Genomic DNA, 21,962 nt, shown 5'->3' on the forward strand with positions numbered 1-21,962 from the left:
ATGCCGTGCATGTTTCAGACATCACACGGGTAGGAGGCGCAAGCCCGTATTGGGGAAGTAATGCAGAAGAGAAAACTATTTTAGGGCCCATGCACCAATGAGCAGAGGCTACTGAAAACAATACGACGCCATCTTGGGTTCACATTCCAGATTTTATTATAATTCTGTGGTAGAAAGCCGTACTCAGGTGCTCCACATGTGCCTCCAGGCCTCCGTAGAAAGGCAAAACAACTCAAGTTAATGAGATGTTCTGAACTGCAGTTGTTGCAGTTTGCACTTAAGGACACCGTGACTACAACCATGTTTCAAACAGACAGAAGTGAAGGGAAAATGGGATTATATGGATATAATTTGAAACTATTTAATTATACTTTCCACACGCAATGGTTTTAGATTTTATTGGGCAACCACTTCTTGCCTTGATTGCCCTGACCACACTCCACTGTTAGGAAGGCACATACTGCACACAACAATCTGTTGTTATTCAGTTAATAACATTTAATTATTTCAGTATATTTTATTGACATTAACTGGACAGAGATTAGATGATGTTGTTTTCATTTACAGACTTCCCAACATTGGAAATACATGCTATCTCAACGCCAGTGTTCAGAGCATCATGACCCTGGAGCTGTTCATGCGCAGCGTGAGCTCTCAGAAGAGAATTTGGGAGAAGAGCAGAGACGCAGGCCTGTTGAGGTACGCAACGGCTACGCACCCTTTACTAAATACATATTTACCATTTTCTAACTGTGTAAAAGCAACTAGCAGTGGTCATTGTATAAGGACACTGCTTTATCTTTTTTATCCTTTCTTTTCTCTCTCAGACACTAAAGTTTACAGTTACAATCTTTTTTAAATAATGATCTCTAATTACAGCAAAAAAGTCATGTAAACCGTACAGAGTGAAATGCCTTATTTGATGAGCTCATGTCTCTTCCACAGACACCTTTACGACATCCAAAAGTCGAGATACTCCACTCAGAAAGACAAGAGGAAAACACTGGTGCACTCTTTCAAGGCTCTTGTAGCTTCCAAGGCTCCAGAGTTTAGAGGGTCCCAACAGCAAGTGAGTTACTTTAGCCATGATTGAGGGATGCAGGATATAATTGAAATAATAATTATTTAGAACAATTACATTTATCAAAAGTACCAGTGATTTATTAATTTTTTTATCTAACATAATGTACTAGTAATATTAAACTGGTTTTCAAACTCTATATAGATTACAAAAGTGACTTTTCTTTAGGTTTAGGTTTTTTGTCTTTACTTTGTAAAAAAGGATGTTCAGTTAATTAAGTTTAAAAAATCATAACATTTTCATAAAGATTCCATAAAGACAAACTAATATGCTAATTTATATTTCTTCTGTTCTGCTAAACTAAAGTTACTGTGTGTTTGTTTCAGTCCGCCCTTAGGTTCCTCACTGTGTTGTTTAGTCAAATTCAAAGTTTGGCACCAACACTGGAGAGCATTGCTTTCAGCCTGGGCACTACCTACAGGTGCCCAGTGCAGGAGCTCGTCTTTACCATGGATCGGACCAGGACCTGCCAGAGGTATGGGCTCACAGCAAACACAATACTCTTCAGTAGCATTTACTTCATATATACTTGATGTACTTCATAAACTCCATGTACTGTATTAATGTTTGTGCAGGTGTGGAATGGGCTCACGTCAGACAGAGATTTTTAACTCTGTTTCTCTGAAGCTGCATCAAGATGCTACGATTCCCGACCTCCTGGAGGACTATTTGAAAGTAAGATTTTGTTTCCTTTGGTATGATCCAAGTATTTATCTGGCCAAGTAACTTTACTTGTGCATATGAAATACTCAATACAGTACTGCATTTTGATTTAATATTCACATTATATTTGATTTTGACAGGCCGCAGACCTGGAGTACATGTGCGGCTGTGGTGGGCTAATGTCCTCCGTACAAAGCAGCTTTTCAACACTGCCCAAGTAAGTGGAACAAACGTTCATTTGAATGAAACAACTGCCTTCTCCTTACTAACTATTGTTTACATTTTGTCCTTACGCAGAGTTCTGATGCTCTTACTGAAAAGGGTCAGGTACACACCCAGATACCAGCGGGAGAGGATCAATGATTCCATCCACTTAAACAGAGACCTTGTGGTGTCGTCAAACAATGTAAAGTCAATTTTTCACAGTTGTAGTGAAGGAACTTTTGAACTTTCTTAGTAATCTGCCATTTGTGCTTTCTACAGGATTCTGGCTGTTTCAGTCTGGTGGGTATCATTTCCCACCTTGGAAAATCAGTCAACTCTGGTGAGAAAATGATTTATTACTCAACACTAGGAAAATGTCTTAAAGAAATTGAACTCTCATCTTTACTGTGTGTGTGCTTCTATAGGACACTTCGTGTTTGATGGGAAAGACCTGGCCAACAGTCCCCTTGACCCAACCGATGGGTGGTTGTACTATAATGACCTCCGCGTACAGAAGACCACTGGGCGGGACGTGTGCAGGAGCAAACGGAAGAGTGCTTATATCCTTTTTTACCAAAGGATGCACTTTGACTAGAGCCTGGCGCTCTAGAGGGCTGTTGTTCTAAATACTCCAATCTCACTTTAACTTCTATTACTTCCAAGTATACTGCTATTACACTACTTTTTAAATATTTATTTCGGATATTGGGCTATTAAATAGCCCCCCAAACAACCATGAAGTGTGTGCACGCAGAGACCCAGCTCTGAGCGCACGCACACACACACACACACACACAGACGCCGGCGAAGAACACATCAAAACAAAACATCGTTAATGTGGGTAAAATAAATAAATAAATTCTAAATTCTAATTCTAAATTTGGACCTGGTCATTTTATAAGAATAAAGCCGAGGGAGAGATAACAAATACAGTAGTACTGGAGTATTTCCTGCAAAAGTATTGTGTGGAACTAGAGCTGCAGCCATACAACTTTATATTTGTTCAAACAACATGATCATTTTAGGAATCAAACTAAGAATGGACAAACAGACAAATGAAAGTACGCACGCACAGATCTGAATACTTGTTGCATTGTTAATGTAACAAATAAATGTACAGTATATACTGTAAACATACAAATAGAAAAATATTGTGTTTTAAGTTTTTTCCTCCAGTGGTGCAGAAAAGAGGAAGCCACAGTGTGTGCGTCGGCCATATAAGTTACTCCCAGTAACTGTACCACTAAATGATCTTGTTTGCCACTTCGCCCACATACTGAACAAAGGTATGTATATTTGAATTATGATGCATTACCATAATTGAAATTTGATTCATATTTTATATTCCAGACAGCAGCATGGGAAGTGACAGGATGCACCAAGGTAACAATGCCACCCCACATCTTTAAAAATAATAAATGAAAATGAATAAATAAACAATTTTCAAATAATAAGTTGTCTATCTAGTGATATTTTAAAAGTAAAAAAAATATATATATATGACAATGACCATTTACCAGTGTTTTGCCCCCAAAATGATTGGTTTAGAATTAAGCCCTATTCACACGGGATTAGTTTTATCTAAAGATGTCTGAGAGAAAAACTGTCAACATTTGCACGAGACACGTCAGTAAACTATCTTTTGTTATGGACTTTATTTCGGAAATGGCGGACTGATAAACACAGCCACAAGACAAGAACCTTTTAATCCATCATGTTGCCAACAGTGATTTTAATTTGAGTTTGTTTTTAGCAGAATGCACCTGAACTGTAGCATCAAAACACTGTTTCTTACCAAACTCACACAAACCACAGTCACCATCAGATTTCAGCCATAGTCTATCTCTGTTGATGTGTTCACCCTCCAAAGTGTTCACAAACAGAAATAAACCAAGATACATCGGGACAATATTTGCACTTTTTAGTTTATCAGCTATTGGCCTTAAATCTCCATTGGTCAATATTTTGTTTTGACCAACCAGCTACCTAATAATATGCAACCCTAACCCTAAGAAAGCAAAATTAGAACACTTCAGTGCAAAGAGATAAAAGCACAAAACGTGTCTACACTGCTCTTGTACAGGTTTGTAGTAAAAAGAGCTGTGGGTGAGTTTGTACTGTAATAAATGCACATTACAGAAATTGGGAAAAACAATAAAAAATGGCCCAAAAACATTGTCAGAGTTTATCAGGCATGAGCTTCTCTGGATTCTAAACAATCAGTAACATGTTACTAAAGTACACTGTAATAGCTGAATACACCATTGCAGAAAAACACATTTAATATGGTCGATGTTTTGTACAATGATTGAACAGGCCAAAGCATGGAGGCAGAAAATTATTATTTACAAAAATGTGACATATGTGAAGATCATTGAATCTTCATGAAGTTTTCAAGTCGTTCGAACTACCACATTCTGGGCCCATTTCTCACAGGAGTAAATACAGCGTGCTTAATAAACAATTTGTTACATTTGCACAGTGTTACTGCCAGTTACCCTTCTATTCACTATTTTAACAAACCAATGACATTAACACATTTGTTTGTGTTTACAGTCAAAACACCAACCTGCTATGGCTGTAATATTACAAAAAACTAAAGTCTTCCTGACATCCTGACTGTTTTCAGATAGTTTAATGCGATGAAAATGTAAGGTGCACTGTGTAACTTTGCTGATGGAGGGCCTGCCACTTGCTTGGTTGGAATGTTATTTGCCTGGAATGTTCTGTAATGTGGCATTAAAGGTTCTATCTCCATGGAGACAAACATGAGATGCAAGCAAGCCAAGTTAAAGCTCAAATTTGAAGAGGTTTGTCAGTATTTTAGAAAAATAAAAACACCTGTAACTGAATAAATGCAAGATGGATAAGTTTAATGCCATAGTGTGGAACATTCCAAAGCAAAACTATGCAGTTTCTACGAAGGCAAGTAGGTAGTGGACCCTCCAGCTGAAAGTTACACAGTACCACTTTAAAGTATAATAAATATATAACTTCAGTTTCAAGCTTATTTCAGTGACTGCAGTTACATTATTTGTCAAAAGTGTGGACTCACCGCTCAGTCATTTTTTTATTTCTTTTTTTCGAACTACTACTTCTTACAACACACAGAAGACACCAAACATATGAAGCAAGATACATGGATTATTTTGTACAGAAAAAAGTTGAGTAACTCAAAGCAATTTTTTGCCTTTGACTGAGACACAAAGGCAAATGAGATGCGGGGTGGAAATGTTGTAGCAACATCAACAACAACAAAACTCGAATTTCTCTCGAGATCAATAAAGTATCTCTCTCTCTTTCTCTCTCTCAAAGAGTGGCATTTGAGCATAGTAGTAGCAGTAATTTAACTTTTTTCCCTTTGCTACATAATTCCACATATCTTCATATACAGTATGTCCACTGCACGTGTATAAAATGTAGAAAATACTAAACATATATATATATATATATTTTTTTTTTTTAAAGAGAGAGAGAGAGGGAAAGAGAGTGAGTCCAAACTTGTGACTGATAGTAACTAAGAATCTGAATCAGATTTTTGGAGATAAAAGATTATTAAAATGTAAACAGCAAAATCATCTTTCCGATCACAGTCCCTCTGATTCCTCACATCAGTGTGCACTTTGCGGGTCCGAGTGTAGAAGTCTTGAAATCGCATATTCATCAGATTTTGGTGAGCTTGTAACCACAGCCACTGAGAGTATTAAAATAGTTTTGAGAGCTGCACATCATTGCATATCTTATTTGTATCAACACAGTCAATATTATTGAAATTTGATTTATAAAGGGCAAACTTTGTTGCAGATAAAATCATAGTCCTGATATTGACTGCTTCAGTCTGTCACTAAATCCATATTTCTTCTTTGGCAAATCATCTGTGTACAGGCCTCTTACATCAATACTTTTTTATTTTCCCTACAATCTTTCACAGAAAAGACATGTTTACAAAAAGCAAAAAGATGCTTGCCAAATATTACAAGAAAACACATCAGTCTGGCTCCAGTCAAGAGTTATATTAAAAAAATACCATGAGTTCCATGAGTTTCTCTCTCTTCGTCTAGATTCTCATATCACATTTATACACAACTGTTTGTCTACAGACCATAACATTTCTGAGTCTGTATTGAACTGTGAGTCACATTCATGTTGTACCAATATTTTGTAGTCTTCGTGTATTCTTTCCGTACATATTCTCTGCTAATTTCTAGTGCCAGTTTCACTCATTTTGTTTCAGTTCAAATCTAACATCATCAAGTCATTGTATCCTCCAAATCCCAGTGCTGTAAACTGCCATTACTGACTCTTTAACAACAAAGTTAAGAGGCAGAGGTAAACTCCAAGGTATTCCCTCTTTGACCCTCTCCTTCACAGATTCCTCAGCAGTGGAGGATTTTGATGAAGGCTTTGCGAAACTCAATGTTGAAAGTGGTGTAGATGACGGGGTTGACAGCGCTGTTGAGATACCCCAGCCAAGTGACAGCGCTGTACAGTGAGGGGGTGATACAGCAGCTGGAGCAGTGAGCTTTAAGAACATGGGTCAGGAAAAACGGCAGCCAGCAGATGATGAAAACACCTGGGGAATAGAAAAGAACTTTATACATAAGACAAGTAATACAAACCAAAAAGCTATATTATGTATAAAATTTTAAAGCAGACCTATTATGATCAATTCCTGTTTTCACCATCCCTGATTTGTTCAAATATTAATCATGATACTAAATTTGATGGTACAGTATCATTATAATGGGCTAGATATGGTGCTATTGTATCTAGCTCATAACTTTTAATATCTTTTTGTGACTGCAGTACAATTTTGGTAATTAAAATAGATGTATTTCATATTAACTTTGCAAGTAGTGGTTCACACAGAATTGTGTGCAATATACTGATTATCACACGTATCCCCATATCGTGAAAATATCGTATCATGGGCCACGTATTTTATCAAATTATGAGGGACCATGTGATTCCCAACCCTAGTATACACCCACTTCTCTGTACTTACTTTGTTCTCCAATTTTATTTTCTTAATCGGTGATACATGTAGGATTCATCAACGTTGTGAAGTCATTTTGGTACAAATGAAAAAAAAAAAAAGAATAAATAAATAAAAATCCTTTGCTTGCTAGCATGATCTGCAGGTATCCATAGGAGGTACCGGCTCTTTGTTGTGATGACGTTTGCGATGACACCAGCTCCAAATGGGCATCTCTGTTTTCTAACGCAGAACCCAGCGGACGTGCTTCATTTATGAAAGGTCCAATATTACACAAAACTGACTCTTGTGCACTTCATTATGTTCCCTCCTCAAAAACATACCTGGAGTTGTGTTTTGTTTCATTCACACATGTTTAACTAATCCTTTATTATTAGTCTGTTTACATCTCCATTGCTCAAAATGCTCTTTTCGACCTTGTGACTTAATAGCTACGTTTTACGTTTATTTCAGCAGAGATTGGCAATTTCATGGCTGAAATTATCGAAATGACTCTAGTGAAGGTGTATGGAGTTTAAAAACACAGTGGAGCACTTCCTGTATTACCACATGACATCAAAAGGTGGAACTCTTTCAACTCAGCCTAAATATGCAGAACGTGTGTGTTAAAAATTTCTGAATGAAACACAACACAACTCCTAGTGCATTTTTGATGAACAATATTATAAGATAGAACAGAAAATATGGGCCTTTTAAGTTGTTTTAGATCAATATTGTGATTTAAAATGTCCAAATTCTAACATAATGATCCACAGGTGTGTCTACTATACAGCAGACACAAGCAAAATATGTCTTCTTTAAAGGTGCACTGTGTAACTTTTCTGGTGGATAGTCTGGTACCTGCTTCGTTAAGTTGAAATGTGGCCTGCAAAGTTCTGCAGTACAGCATCACACTTATTTATCTCTATAGAGACATTAGCTGATGCCACAGGGCCAAGTTATATCTCGAGGCAGGCCCACTCACAGTACGACTGCACGTTTTTAGGCCAATAAAAACCCATATTATGGAATAAATGCAAGATGGATACATTTTAATGATTTACTGGAACATTTCACACAATAACATCTCCATGGAACCAAGCAGGTGGCAGGCACTCCACCAGAAAAGTTACACAGGGCTTCTTTAAACAAACCGGTCTTATTAAAATGGGAAATATGGGGAGTAGCATGTTGATCCCCCAGTTCTTCACGGGTGGTCCATGATATAAAAAAGATTTCCAAGATAACCATCTGTTTTTGAAATCAACACGTTTCAGCTAACTATTATCAGATAACCACTGAGAAACCACTTATAATTTGTCATAATCAGAATTTACTATGATTTCAAAACACTGTCCAGTTGAAACGTTAGATCCAAATGTGAATGTTTTTTGAGGCCAGTTGTATTCTTGGCGACCCCATTACAATTGCTTCTAGTCACCTCCAGACTCATTTGGCTTTCAAGCTCAAATAATATGTTTGTTCTCAGCCCATGGAGAAAGGCTTTCCCTGGATAATCTCTATGTTGACAGGGATTCATTATGCTGCTTACACACTTATTTATGGGCAATTAGGTCACCATTTCACCTAGCTCCTTTTTAGTCAGAACAGAAAGTGTACAAGTAGTAACCAAGATGTAGCTCCTTTTTAAATATACAGTCCTTTAAAACTTTTGTGATGGAGGGACCGCTACCTGCTTGTTTCCAAGGAAATGTGATTGCTTTGTCTATCAGAAGAGAGACATGCAGGTTACAGCACAACGCTGCATTACAATTCAGATCTGCGGAGAGTCGCTCCTATCCACAGAAGGAATTATTGTATTTTGGAGCAATAAAAACACCCGTAATGAATAAATTAGGGATGCACCTGGATGAAACCAGTATTGCATATTTGCCCTGAAATAGAACATTTTTGTGGATTCCAACATATTGGTTCCCATTTTGTTCTTTAAACTGGTGTAATAAGACGAGTTGTGAACGAATACTGAGATTATATTTTCAGTCTCTGCTTTAGTATTGGTTGATAAGCCAACGTATCGATATCAGTAACAAAACAGAAAAACTTGGATCTGTGCATCCCTAGAATAAATGGTAAATGGATGTTAGTGTCATACCATGGAAAATTCCAGGCAAAGCAATAACATCTCCATGGAGACAACCAGAAAATTACAGTGCAGCTTTCAGGGACTGTTTGATTTCTACTCACCAAGCACAATAGCGAGCATCTGTGTGGCTTTGCGTTCCTTCTGTTGCGAGAGCCTTCCTCTGGCTCTTTCTTTGTTCAGGCCCCACTTGTCTTTTCCTGCACTGCGCTCCCTCCATCCCTCGCGCCCCCTCATGCCGTCCTCCAGGGTGGGCGAGCGGGGCAGGAGGGCAGAGCGTGAGACTGTGGCGGGCATCACAGGAGATGGGCCCACTGAGATGGACAGGGAGATCCGGGCACGACCAGCGTGACCAGAGGTTTGAGGAGCAGCTGGAGGACTCAGAGTCTGCTCCGTCTGTGGTAAGAACCGCCCCGGCTCCATCTCCAGAGGGTGGACCAGAGCCTCCTTCACCAGGGTCTGGAAACACAACACTACTTTAAAACATGTGCACACAGTGTTGGGAAGTAAGTGAATACATGTACCGAGAATACATTATCAGAATATTTTGAGTAACTGTATTCAGGTAGGAGTTACTTTTTCATTTTTATTTTATGTTGTTGTTATTTCTGCTATGACTTCAGTCATGTTATTTGTTGGTATTCAGAGTACAATTACTTTTCTAAACTCAAAGGAATACTTGGCAGTATTTGATCACGTAAATTAGGCTTCTTGATTTTTCCTTCTCAAGTAAATGATTAATAATTGAAAAACATCTTCTAAGTACTCAGAATACAATACTCCAATTGAACCATGTGTCCGAATACATTACAAAATACATTTTAATTTGGGTATTCAGTATTCTGTAAATAAATACATTTTCAAAGTATTCTTCCCATCACTGTGTGCATATGAAATCTTGTCAATGTCAAATTAGTATTGCACTATTTTGAACTCTACACGTAATATCTAAAATCATTAAAGATTCAACGAAGTTTGAAAACTCACAACTTTTTTTCTTGGAGGTGCAGCTGTCGATGGTCTGAGGATCAAAGTACAGAGCTTCACATCTTCTGGCTGTGTACATTTGTTCTGAAATAGGAGACATTTAGAAGATGTACTAAAGGGCCAATATTACACTATTTAGTGATTTATGTTATAATTTTGTTTCCTCATAAAAAAAAAAAACCCACGGAGTTCTGTTTTGTTTCATTCGCACATCTTTAACACACAAATCCTATTTATTTTTATATTTAGTTATTCTCTCAAACAGAAAACACTCTATTCCACCTTTTGATGTCATGTGGTAATATAGGGAGTGCTTCTCTATGTTTTTCAAGTTCATACACCTTCACTAGAATCATCTGGATAATTTCAGCCCTTGCCATTCTCTACTAAACAGCTACCTTTTACTTTTAGTTAATTCGAAAACTACTGTTTACTGTTGAGCTTTGGAGATGCAGACAGCCTAATAAATCAGGATTATTCAAACATGTGGGAATGAAGCAAAACAATATGTTTTTGATGAGGAAAACAGCATTACAACATGGCTTAAAGCTCACAAGATTTAATTTTGAGTAATACAGGACCTTTAAGTGAAGTACAGATATGTAAATGAATACCTACATACATTACTTTTCCATTTCACTTCATTACTCTCCACCACTGATATTTAATGCTTAGCTTTTCTATTTTTAACTAAAGCTTATGATACTGTACCTTCCGATGCCTGTGTGTCTCTGCCCCCTCGGTGCCCCCTGCTGTGTGGAGGCCGTGTCTGCGCGGAGGAGCAGTGCGGCGCCCACGTTTACGCAGGACTACACAGATCTGAGCGTACACCAACAGCGTCACGATGAAGGGAACGTAAAAGGAGGCGACAGAAGAGTAAACGACAAAGGCTGGGTCTGCAAAGCTGCACGTTGAACCATCTCGACTGGCTAAAAGAAAAAGAACTACTAACTAAGTAGGAAACGTAAATACAACAGACAACATGTAGACTGAGCACTGGTCCTTGAAATATTGCCTTTTGTGCATATAACAGAAAGGTTTTTTATTCTGCACTCTTCTCTCTTCAGTTTTAAAGGTGCATTGTGTAATTTTTCTGGTGGAATGTTCATCAAATGCTTTTCTCCATGGAGATGTTATTGCTTTATCTGGAATATTTCACAGTATGGCATTACACCTTTCTATCTAAGACCAAACTAAAACAAGTTACAGGTCAGATCTGTGGAGAGGCGACCCTGCTCACAGTCAGTTTTTTTTTTTTGCCTGTTTTTTAATCTGGAGCTATAAAACCATCTGTAGTTGAATAAATGTAAGCAATGACATATCCATAGAAACAAGAAGTTGACGGACCCTGCATCAGAAAAGTTACACAGTGCACCTTTAATGTTCATTTCATCACGATCATTTATGTTTTGATTTGTTTGTGTTTTGATTTTAATCTCTTAAAATTATTCTGTAAAGCATTTCAAATGACTTTGTGTACGACTTGTGCTATATAAATAAACTTGCCTTTTGAAAAACACAACAATGCACTTATATTAGATTCTTTTTTTCCTTGAAGTCTGGCTCGCAGAATCTGTAGCTGCTCTGTGATGATACCTGTCCTCGTGCACTGTGTTTACGTCATTGAATAAGGTGAGTCATTTTATGTGAAATGTGTCAACTAGAAGTACGGTAACTGAATGTATGCACCGAAAATATGTATTCTGAGCACTTTTTTGTATTTTGTATATTTTGTAATAATTTTGAGTAACTTTATTCTGGTAGACTTCTTCATTTGGTGGTGTTCAGAATACACTTAGACTTAGACAGTTACTTTTCTAAAATCAAAGGTATACATGATGGTACTTGATCCATAATTTAGGCTTCAAACTACGCCTAACTCGTGAAAACAAAAACAAAAAACAATTATAAAAAACTGCTCTTGGGTGATTTTTCCTTTCATGATCAGTGACAAATATATTCAGAACTAATGAAATACTGTAAATTTAAAGTTGTTTTAATCTTATGTCATGTCTTGACACTGTAATTTAAATGCGTGAAAGTATTCAGAGTATTCAGAATACAGTACTCTGATTGGCCCCTGTATCAGAATATGTTATGAAATAGATTTTAATGCAGGTATTCAATATTCAGTAACTAAATATATTTTCAAAGTATTCTTCCCATCACTGATGACTCTGATAGAATCCTTCTGTTTTCGGATCAGACTTCCTTTCACTGTGTGCAAATTAAATTATTGCTTGCATCCAGTCTTAACTAAACTGATATTTGGATCAGCACAGACCTTTTTTCTGAATGCCAAATGGGGTTCGTGGATTATTTACAAGGAATTATTTACCATTTTAAAAAGCAATGGAGCTGAACAATGACCACCCACCACCCAGTTCCAGAACTAAATTCCTCATAAATTTTTCTCATACAGATTCAGAAAGAAATTAGTGTTAAAAATTCGAAAGTTTGCTTGGGGCTAATCTGCTACTTGTTAACTAATGTCCACAAGACAAATAATTTATGTAAAACCTGTTTTTGAGACTTTATTAAAACATTTAACAGAGTCTTGTGTTTTAAACAGTATTTTCAGATTTAAAGGTACACTCTGTAACTTTTCTGCTTTAGGGTCTTCCTCTTGCTTGTCTCCATGGAAATTATATTGATTTGTCTGGTATAGCATTAAATGTATCCATCTTGAATTTACTCAATAACGTGGGTTTTTATTGACCTAAAAACTTGCATTCTTACTGTGAGTGTGCTCGCCTCTCCACAAATCTGATATGTAACTTAGCCATTTGGCGTCACCTGCTGTCCCCATAGAGATAAATAAGAGTAATGCCATACTGTGGGACATTCCCGGCAACAACTCCATGGAGAAAAGCAGGTGACGGACCCTCCACCAGAAAAGTTACACGGTGCATCTTTAAAACAAGTGCATTATGGATATTAGTTAGCATGTAGCTGCTTAGCTTCTTTGAACTCTTAATATTTGAATTTTTTGAAAAGTCTATGGGATAAATGAATGAAAAATGGACTTTCAGAACTGGAGAGAGTGGTCACTGCTGAGCTCCATTCAGTCTCTCAAACTATGGGCCATTATTCATTTACTCTACACACTCTGCTCAGTAATCCGTGTATATTTAACTCTTACTTCAACTGCAATTGGTGATAGATGTATAGTACTTTATGATAATTCACATTTGTACTTTATGAAAATTCACAGTTGTATGCAGTTTATGTAGTAAGTAAACATTAAAACATTTTCCACACTGCCCTGATTGAACAGCTGTGTCCAGATTGAACAGCTGGAAATCACCACTTTAAAAAACTGAACATGCAAATGTGTTGTTGTTTTTTTAACAGAAGCCTCATTTATTGTGACATTTGGTGTTTGTTTGGGGTCTTATCATAGTTTGATTGTTAAACTTCAAAACAGATGGTCGGTTTACAAACACAGTTGCGAGTGCCAAATAATGCAAAGTGACTAGTGTCTGTAATATTTTTTGAGAACAGCTTCTTTAAAACTTAAAGAGCCCATATTACGCAATTTTTGGATCTGTGTTATGATGTTGTTTCTCATCACACACATACGTGGAGTTGTGTTTTGTTTCATTCGCACATGTTTAACACACAAACCCTGCATATTTAGGCTGAGTTCTTCTCTTAAACAGTCTTATATCATGTGGTAACAGGCTACAGGAAGTGCTCCACTGTTTTTAAAGTCCAAATACACTCATTAGAATCATTTGGATAATTTCAGCCCTTGAATTGCAATCTCTTCTGAACCAAAGATAAAAGCAGAATATAGAACTTTTAAAAAATAGTGCTGGGATGATGTGGTGGATTTTACCTGTGTTGTTGAGTCCAAACAGCAAAGGGCAGGAGATGGCAAAAGAGAGAAACCACACGACAGCAATCATCACAGCGACCCTCCTCCTGGAGCTGTAGCGAGTGTTATAGAGGAGCGGCATGGCTACTGCTGTGTATCTGTGACAATACAATACAAAATACAGTGGTGGAAAAAGTACTCAATGTTGTTACCTAAAGGTGCATTGTGTAACATTACTGGTGGAGGGTCCGTCAAATGCTCTTCTCCATGGAGATATTATTACTCTGCCTGGAATGTTCTACAGTATGACATTAAACAGCTCTACCTTACATTTATTCAATCACAGGTGGTTTTATAGCTCAATATAGAATAATTGCATTTCTGACTGTGAGCGGTTTTGCCTCCCCACAGATCTGACCTGTAACTTGGTCTGGTTTGGCCTTCATGTAGAAAATCACATGAAGAAATCTACTTAAGTAAATGTATTAAAGTGCCTGTTTAAAATATACTTAAAGAGTAAAAAGTAAAAGTATTTTGGCCTGACTTTGAGATCTAATAATGAAGATTTGTGTAAAAAGCAACTCAATCGATCATATTTTTCTAGTGGTACCACTGCAAACAGACACATAAGCTCTTTCAACAAGAAGCCAACACACTCCTTTGATTATACACACTCATTAATGCACTGTCACTATTTTGATCCCTTTACCACGTCTGTGCATTTTAAACTAAGTACAACGCTTTGTAGTAGTTTGTGGTGGTACTGTGTGACTTCAAGAAGTGACTTTAAGGAGTATATTATACAAAGTTTTATGAAAGAACCTTCTCCAGGGTAAAAAGCATGGTACAAGATCATTTGTATATTAAAGGGTCCATATTACACGATTTTCTGATCTATGTTATAATGTTGTTTCCTCGTCACAAACAGATCTGGAGTTGTGTTTTGTTTCTTTCACACATCTTTAACACACAAACCGTGTGGTAAAACAGGAAGTGCTCCATTGTGTCTTTAAACTCCATACACCTTCATTATAATGATTTGGATAATTTTAGCCCTGGAATTACCAACCTTTACTAAACAAAAGTTAAATGGTAGCTGTAACTTGAAAACTACCGCTTGATGACATCACAAGGTGAAACAGAGCATAAAGCAGTAGTTTTCAAGTTAACAGCTCCTTACCTTTAGTTCAGTAGAAATTGGCAAATTCAGGGCTGAAATTATCCAAATAATTCTAGTGCAAGTGTATGGAGTTTAACAACTCTTCATTCTGAGATAAGTAACTACTTGGCCAAAATATATAGGATTTGTGTGTTAAACATGCGTGAATGAAACAAACCACACCTCCAGATATACTTATGATGAGGGAACAACATTATAACAAAGATACATTTGCCTATAGTTTTTGTATAACATAGCAATTCTTACACGTCTGTATAGTTTACATTCAGGAAATATTGAAAATGGTGAGAATGACTGAAACTGGAATCCAAACCTACAGTTAACATCACACCCGCTGAGAATGTTGATGACATCAGCTCCACAGTGTCAATATATGTGCTCTGTGTCATAATTTTATTTTATTTTTTAATTGATTTTGGAAATTAAGTCTGTCTCTGGACATGTAATGATACTAGTACACTGAGGAATCCAGCTCTAGTGTATTGGGCTATGTTCAGACTGCAGGGCTTAACGTTCAATTACGATTTTTTTGTGAAATCCGATGTTTTTGCGAGGTCGTTCACATTTCCAATTAAATGCGACTTGTAGGCGATCCCCTGTGTGAACGTTAAATGGCCCAAAAGTGTCCCGCATGTGCACTGGAGGACACAATGACGTCAACCGCAGCGAGTGTGCTCTGTGTTTAAGGAAGTTGTCCAAACATGGACGCGAGCATTGAGCATCTGGCGATTTTAAAGTTCCTCTCGTATCGAAGCCAGAACATGTACAACTTACTTGTTTTAAGGAGGAGATTGAGAAGGACGAGGTTTTTGGCCGTGGCTTTTTGTTGGACACCGGCAGCGACATCCATTGAAAGGAACGTGTGGATGTGGAGACGTAGCCAAGAGTGGTGAGTGGTGATGTGCTTCACTTCAGTGACACTGAGTTCATTAACAATTTTCGCTGACTTCAGCGCAGAATAGTGACCTTTGTGGCTTGTTGATAATGTGTAGGTGGGATGAATGCGCTTTGGCCGTTCAGACTGAAGTTGTATGTCAAAAGATCGGTGGAGATCGGTTTCAGGACCACATATCAAGTGGCCTGGGTCGCATTTGAAAAAATCTGATCTGTGTCGTTCAGACTGTCATTAAAAGATCGGATACAGGTCACATAGAAGCCAAAAAATCGGATTTGGGTCACTTCAGTCTACAGTCTGAACACAGCCTTAGTGAAATATTCAAATTAATTGTGAGTTTTGTTTTTATAAGAATTTCCTTTGATGGGACCATAGACTGTATGAAGAAGTAGACTGAGCGAGTGTGACGTCACTCACAGTGTTCAAGGAATACATTTGGAGCCAGGCCTATATTAGGAATAGGATCTTTTGAATGGACAAAATTGAAATAAAAGCACCAGGATCATGTAGAGTGAATTAATAAATACATTTTAAGACCAAAATGAGGCTCACTGCAGCAGTTACAGAGAGAGGGGTGACAATATTCCAATGTAAGTCAATTGGAGACAGAGTGAGAAGAAGCCAGAGGCTCCTGCATTTTTTTACTCCTTATCTGAAACGCGGCGGCTAACGGATTCATTATGTCCATTTCTACATATAGTCTATGGATGTAACTAACTGCCTATTTCCCTTTGGTTGATAGGAGAGGTATTATTTGCAGTGTTCTGTATTTTATGTAGTGTTTCACTTTGTATTACTTTAATGGACTGATTATTATGAACTCTTGTCCTTGCTTGGGTTTATCTTTCATTTGTAACAGGAATAAAAGGGTAATTTGAGCCTTGTCGGTAAAGTTAAGGTGTCTTTATTTGTCTCCTCAGACAGAGATTAATCTTAGAGCTCGGGTCCGAATATATAAACATAGAACTTATTTAAAAGGACAAGGACAAGAGTCAAGACACTTGCAGTTAAAGACTGACACACACATCTCTGGCCGTGTAATGTCAATGGATTTATATTATGTGTTACAGCTTGTACTTGTAATATATGGAACCTTTTGAAGTAGGTGGATGAGAGAGAACCATGGTCTTTAAAAAAACAAAAAAAACTCTTAATGTAACTGTATATACATTTGTTTACTGGGATAACCCTGCTTCATTGTTTTTGTGTCAGTTGCATACAGTAGTTTTAGTATTACTGTTTAATGTAGTACATCTCTGTAGCAACATCAACATTGTCATGCATCAAAATTTGCTATGACGTGCTTACTCTGGCGTTACCTAACCTTATCCAACATATAGGAAATTAAAATACAAATAAGCCCAGCAGTGTGCGAAAACCATACACCACATAAACGGACATAGGTAGCTTCCGGCTGTTTTCCAATTGATTTTACATTGAGAAATTGAGGGCCCTCTCTCTGTAACTGCTGCAGTGAGCCTCGTTATTTTGGTTTTAAAATGTTTATATTAATCCACTCTACCTGAATCCAAATTTGCTCCTAATGAAGCTGGCCTGGTGCGCTTCATTTGACTGGAGCTGAATGCTACAGGTGACGTCACACTCCCTTAGTCCACTTCTTTATACAGTCTATGGTGAAAACATAAGTCTTGCTGTAGATATGTCTTTAACTCACCTGTCAATGCTGATGGCACACAGGTTGAGGATGCTGGCCGTGCACATCATCACGTCCAGAGTGAGCAGGATGTCACAGTGAATGAGGCTGAAGCGCCACTCTCCCACCACCTACACAAAAACACACATGATATGAATACTTATACACCCTACTAGGCCCAATTTATTTGTAAATTAATGGTCCTATATTAGGAGAAATTGAGTCTTCTGAGTTTTAAACCATGTTAGAACATTATTACCTCTTAACTTTTCTACTACATGCTTGTATTGTACTATCCCCATGGACACAAGTTACAAGTCAGATTTGTGGAAGGCAAGTCTGCTTAAAGCAAGAATGCATGTTTTTCAAAAAGTTATTTTTGAGTAATAAAATGCCCATGGAAACAAACAAGAAACCGACCAGAAAAGTTACACAGCACCGTTAATGTAGGGATATAAGTGAGAAATAGAGCTGAAATTATAAATAAGTTACAGCCAGAGTAGAATACGTTATCTCTATGTTCTATTTCATGTACGGCTGTGCAATCACTTCATCACATTTTAATCAAGATCAAGATTCCGCTGTTTCTAATTATCCCCGATCAGCTTGAGTCTTTTTAAATGAGAAGTCCACAGTCATCTCTCTTTAAAAGCATGTGGTTTAGCAATTATTATTAAAGTCTGTACTATTGCGGAAATGACAAATTATCAGAGAAGGAACACTTCAGAGCGACAAAGGTCTTTTTATCACTGCGGGCCAATTTAGGTTGTGTAGTTTTTTCTTAAGTACATAATGTATTCTCCTAATCAGTCAGCAAGGACATAAAGAAAAAAAAAATCAGTTGAATGTGTCATCATTAGTAATTAGAGGAGGACCAGTATAATGCAGCTTCAATCGAACTTACTATAGAAAGAACAAATATTTCCTTTGGTGCTGTAGCAATGTGGCCTCAAAGTACAAGCTGTGTACTGACTGTTTAAAGACAAAATATCAGGAGTAAGTGACATTTATACTGCACAAATTCAATGAGATAAAATTATTTAAATAAAAATAATTTGTAACTCCCTAGTCTTAACAAACTCACACACACGAACCCTGCATATTTAGGCTGAGTTCTCCTCTCAAGCGGAAAACACTCTGTTCCACCTTGTGATGTCATGTGGTGATATAGGAAGTGCTTCACTGTGTTTTTAAACTCCATACACCTTCACTAGAATCATCTATATGATTTCAGCCCTAGAATTGCCAATCTCTACTAAATAAATAGGTAAAAGGCAGCTGTTATCTTGGAAACTGCCACTTCATGACATCACAAGATGGAAAAGAGCATTTTGAGTTTTGGTGATGGAAATAGACTAATAATAAAAGTTACTCAAATACATGTGAGTGAAAGAAAACACAGCTCCAGGTACATTTTTGAGGAAGTAACATCTTAAAGCTCACTAGAGTCAATTTTGAGTAAGACACGCTTGATTAAAAAAAAAAAAAAAAAAAGTTTTTATGGTAACATGCCTTTTTAAAAAATATTTTTATAATTTAGATTTTTATGATTTATATTTTAGGTATGCTTTTTTAGAATTATTATTTTTTTTAACATTTAAATGTTTTTAGCAACCAAGCCTCAAATGCATGCAAAAACAGGATCACTCAAATATACATGAATCAACAATTACTGATTAGTGCTTAGTCCGATAATCAGGAAGTGCACATTTGCATGCTAGTTGCTGTTAACGTTACCGTGATGGCAAAACTGATCTCTGAAAGTTGTTTTTAAGCTCCATACACATTCACTAGAATCATCTATATGATTTTAGCCCTGGAATTGCCAATCTCTACTAAATAAATAGGTAAAAGGCAGCTGTTAACTTGAAAACTACCACTTCATCACAAGACATCACAAGCACGACATCCTGATTACATTTATATCAGCATATCACCCAGCCCTAAAAATGTTAACATGGAGCAGAATAGGAACACAATCATTTTCACATACAAACCTCTAGGTAGACACCCCATGGCATAACCAGGATGGCCAGCAGCAGGTCAGAAACAGCCAGAGAGACGATCAGGTAGTTGGTGGTGGTCTGTAGAGCCCGCTCCCTTGACACAGCCACGCACACCAGCACGTTCCCAAAGACCACGCAGAAGATGAGAAGAACCAGCAGCACAGCGTAGAAGTTGTACGGAGGAGAGGACAGTGATGGGGGGACGGTGCAGTTCGGCGAGGTGACCAAGGACGCAGTGTTGGATAAAAAGGGGTCATTAGAAACAAAAACGGATACATTGTTTTCCGCCAAGGAGAGAGAGAAGGAGGGAGCGGGTGGTGAATCTTCAGACTGGTTCAGAGAAGTCATGATGTCACTTCACTGGTCATGGTTGTCCTGGAAATGGATCAAAGAGTAAATTACAAATTGACCAATATGGGCTTTTTCATGGATGATTCTGATATTGATTATTTAGAATCCAGGGGCCAATAAAATCTGCTGATATTTTGGGCTGATATGTAAGGGTGATTTTGATTACTTTTCCTAAATTCTGTAATTTCAAGGAACATTGTGTAACTTCAAACCTCCTTCAAATGCTTTTCTCGATGAAGATGTTATTGCTTGTCTGGAATGTTTCACAGTATGGTATTAAAATATTTCTATCTTCATGAAGACCAAATCAGACCATGTTCCAGATCAAATCTATGGAGAGACAACCCGGCTCACAGTCAGAATGCCTATTCCATTTTTGAGCTATAAAACCAACTGCAACTGAATAAATGTAAGGAACTATTTAATTTCATACTGTGGAATATTCCAGACAAGCAATAACATACAGAGAGAGCAATGTATCCATTGAAACAAGCAAGTGACCAAGTAATAAGTAACCAAAAAGTTACATAGTGCTCCTTTAAGACTGATAGCTGATTTGCAAAGAATAGATCAATTGGTCTATCTCTACAGTAAATGATGAAGCTGAGGCCCTCCATACACTTCAGCTTTAAAAGGCCAAAGGTTCGAGGGCCAACAGGATGAGAATTTGCTTTTGTAGTCCTTTGTAGTCTGTAGTCCTTTTTACAAAGGACACAGACTAGAGCTTTTGCCTTTGAACACCACAGAAGCATATCAGATTTTGGAACACATTTTTAGAAATTGTAGCTTTTTACTTTATGCCTACGTGGGAAGGCTGGAACTTTATTAAGTCATAATGCAATCCACTGAAAATGTATGTAGACAGACATAGGTCTATGTTTACAGACACACTGGGGCGCCAGTAGCTAAAACTGTCGCTGTGTCTTTTGGCAAGACACATTGCCTAATATGAAAGCGGTGTGAGCGTGAGTGATGGTAGTGGTCAGAGGGGCAGATGGCACAGATTGGAAGCCTCGCTTCAATGAACCTGCCCCAGAGCAGCTGTGGCAACAATAGTATCTTACCACCACCAAGTGTGGAGTGAATGAATAATATACTGTAAAGTGTCTTTGGGTATATTGAAAATGGCATGAGTATTTTTGTTAAAAGGTCCTACTATGCATTATACTAAATTTAAATAAAACTACATTTATACTGCTGAGAGTTTGGGATTTAATTTTCTAATGAAACTTATACACGCAGAGGGCCAAAAACTCCACCTGCTGGCTGCTATCACTAGCAGATGGAGGACAAGTTTGTTTAGCTATAATGTGAGCACTGGAATGATCTGAAAACATAACATGGTTGAAGAACACATACATGTAGAAATATTATTCTACTACAGAAGAGTCTTTAATATGAGTTCTTTAACATTTGAGAAATTATATTATGGTACATATAAGAGATAAACACTTACAATTCATTTTCGTTGTTAGCAGCGAGGAGATAAAGGAACCATTCTGAAAAGAGAAAAAAACTGTAAGACGTGACTGACACCCTAACATGGTTCTTCTGAATGATTAAACTAAAATCTATAAAAAACAGGATACAGCCAAACTCAAGGACAAACATCTTCTACAATCTGTTTGTACTGAGCCAACACACCCAGAGAGCCTTGTCAGATGATACAAACATCAACAAATATTAACTACATTCAACAGACTTCAACAGACAAGTGAAAGCAAAACTAATCTGAACAAAATTAGTACATTACAGTTCTGAAACAAAATAGTGTTATAATAATTGTTTAATTTTATTTTACACAGCCACTTTGCTCTCAGTAACAGCAAATCAAACTATAGTAAACAATAATGGTATTTTTTAGGGACTCACTGATCCAGCATTTTTAGTTCTGATACTGATTCAGATACTATAGCTATGTGCAACAGATACCAGTGCAGAGACTTAAAAAGCATTTATTTCCTTTAAATAAATATAAAATAAGACAAAACAAAGTGCACGTGTGTCCGATCCATAAACATATTGACATCAAAACTTTACAAGCT

At 37.3% G+C, this 21,962-nt stretch overlaps 1 protein-coding gene across 1 annotated transcript; it reads right to left on the minus strand.

The window, feature by feature from the left end:
• Positions 1–5,445: 5,445 nt before the first annotated feature.
• drd2l (dopamine receptor D2 like) lies at positions 5,446–21,402 on the minus strand. The gene is made up of 8 exons (XM_020933646.2): positions 21,374–21,402; positions 19,558–19,941; positions 17,582–17,691; positions 13,853–13,989; positions 10,723–10,940; positions 10,012–10,095; positions 9,129–9,483; positions 5,446–6,521 (listed from the first exon to the last, which is right to left on the minus strand). The coding sequence occupies exons 2-8, from the start codon at positions 19,912–19,914 to the stop codon at positions 6,325–6,327; spliced, it is 1,458 nt and encodes a 485-aa protein (XP_020789305.1). The 5' UTR covers positions 19,915–19,941; positions 21,374–21,402; the 3' UTR covers positions 5,446–6,324.
• Between the last annotated feature and the right edge of the window lie 560 nt (positions 21,403–21,962).

The sequence above is a fragment of the Boleophthalmus pectinirostris genome, unplaced genomic scaffold (assembly GCF_026225935.1).
Source record: "Boleophthalmus pectinirostris isolate CB_2022bp ecotype Guang Dong unplaced genomic scaffold, ASM2622593v1 HiC_scaffold_6, whole genome shotgun sequence".
NCBI classification, from domain to species: domain Eukaryota; kingdom Metazoa; phylum Chordata; class Actinopteri; order Gobiiformes; family Gobiidae; genus Boleophthalmus; species Boleophthalmus pectinirostris.

What these genes read in the sequence shown, in the direction of transcription:
- drd2l (XM_020933646.2), bottom strand. Translation starts at nt 19,914, where the DNA reads ATGACTTCTCTGAACCAGTCTGAAGATTCACCACCCGCTCCCTCCTTC. An exon ending in TGTGCCATCAGCATTGACAG is followed by an intron (nt 13,990 to 17,581) that starts GTGAGTTAAAGA and finishes GTATTGTCACAG; the next exon opens with ATACACAGCAGTAGCCATGC. An exon ending in AGACACACAGGCATCGGAAG is followed by an intron (nt 10,096 to 10,722) that starts GTACAGTATCAT and finishes CTCCTATTTCAG; the next exon opens with AACAAATGTACACAGCCAGA.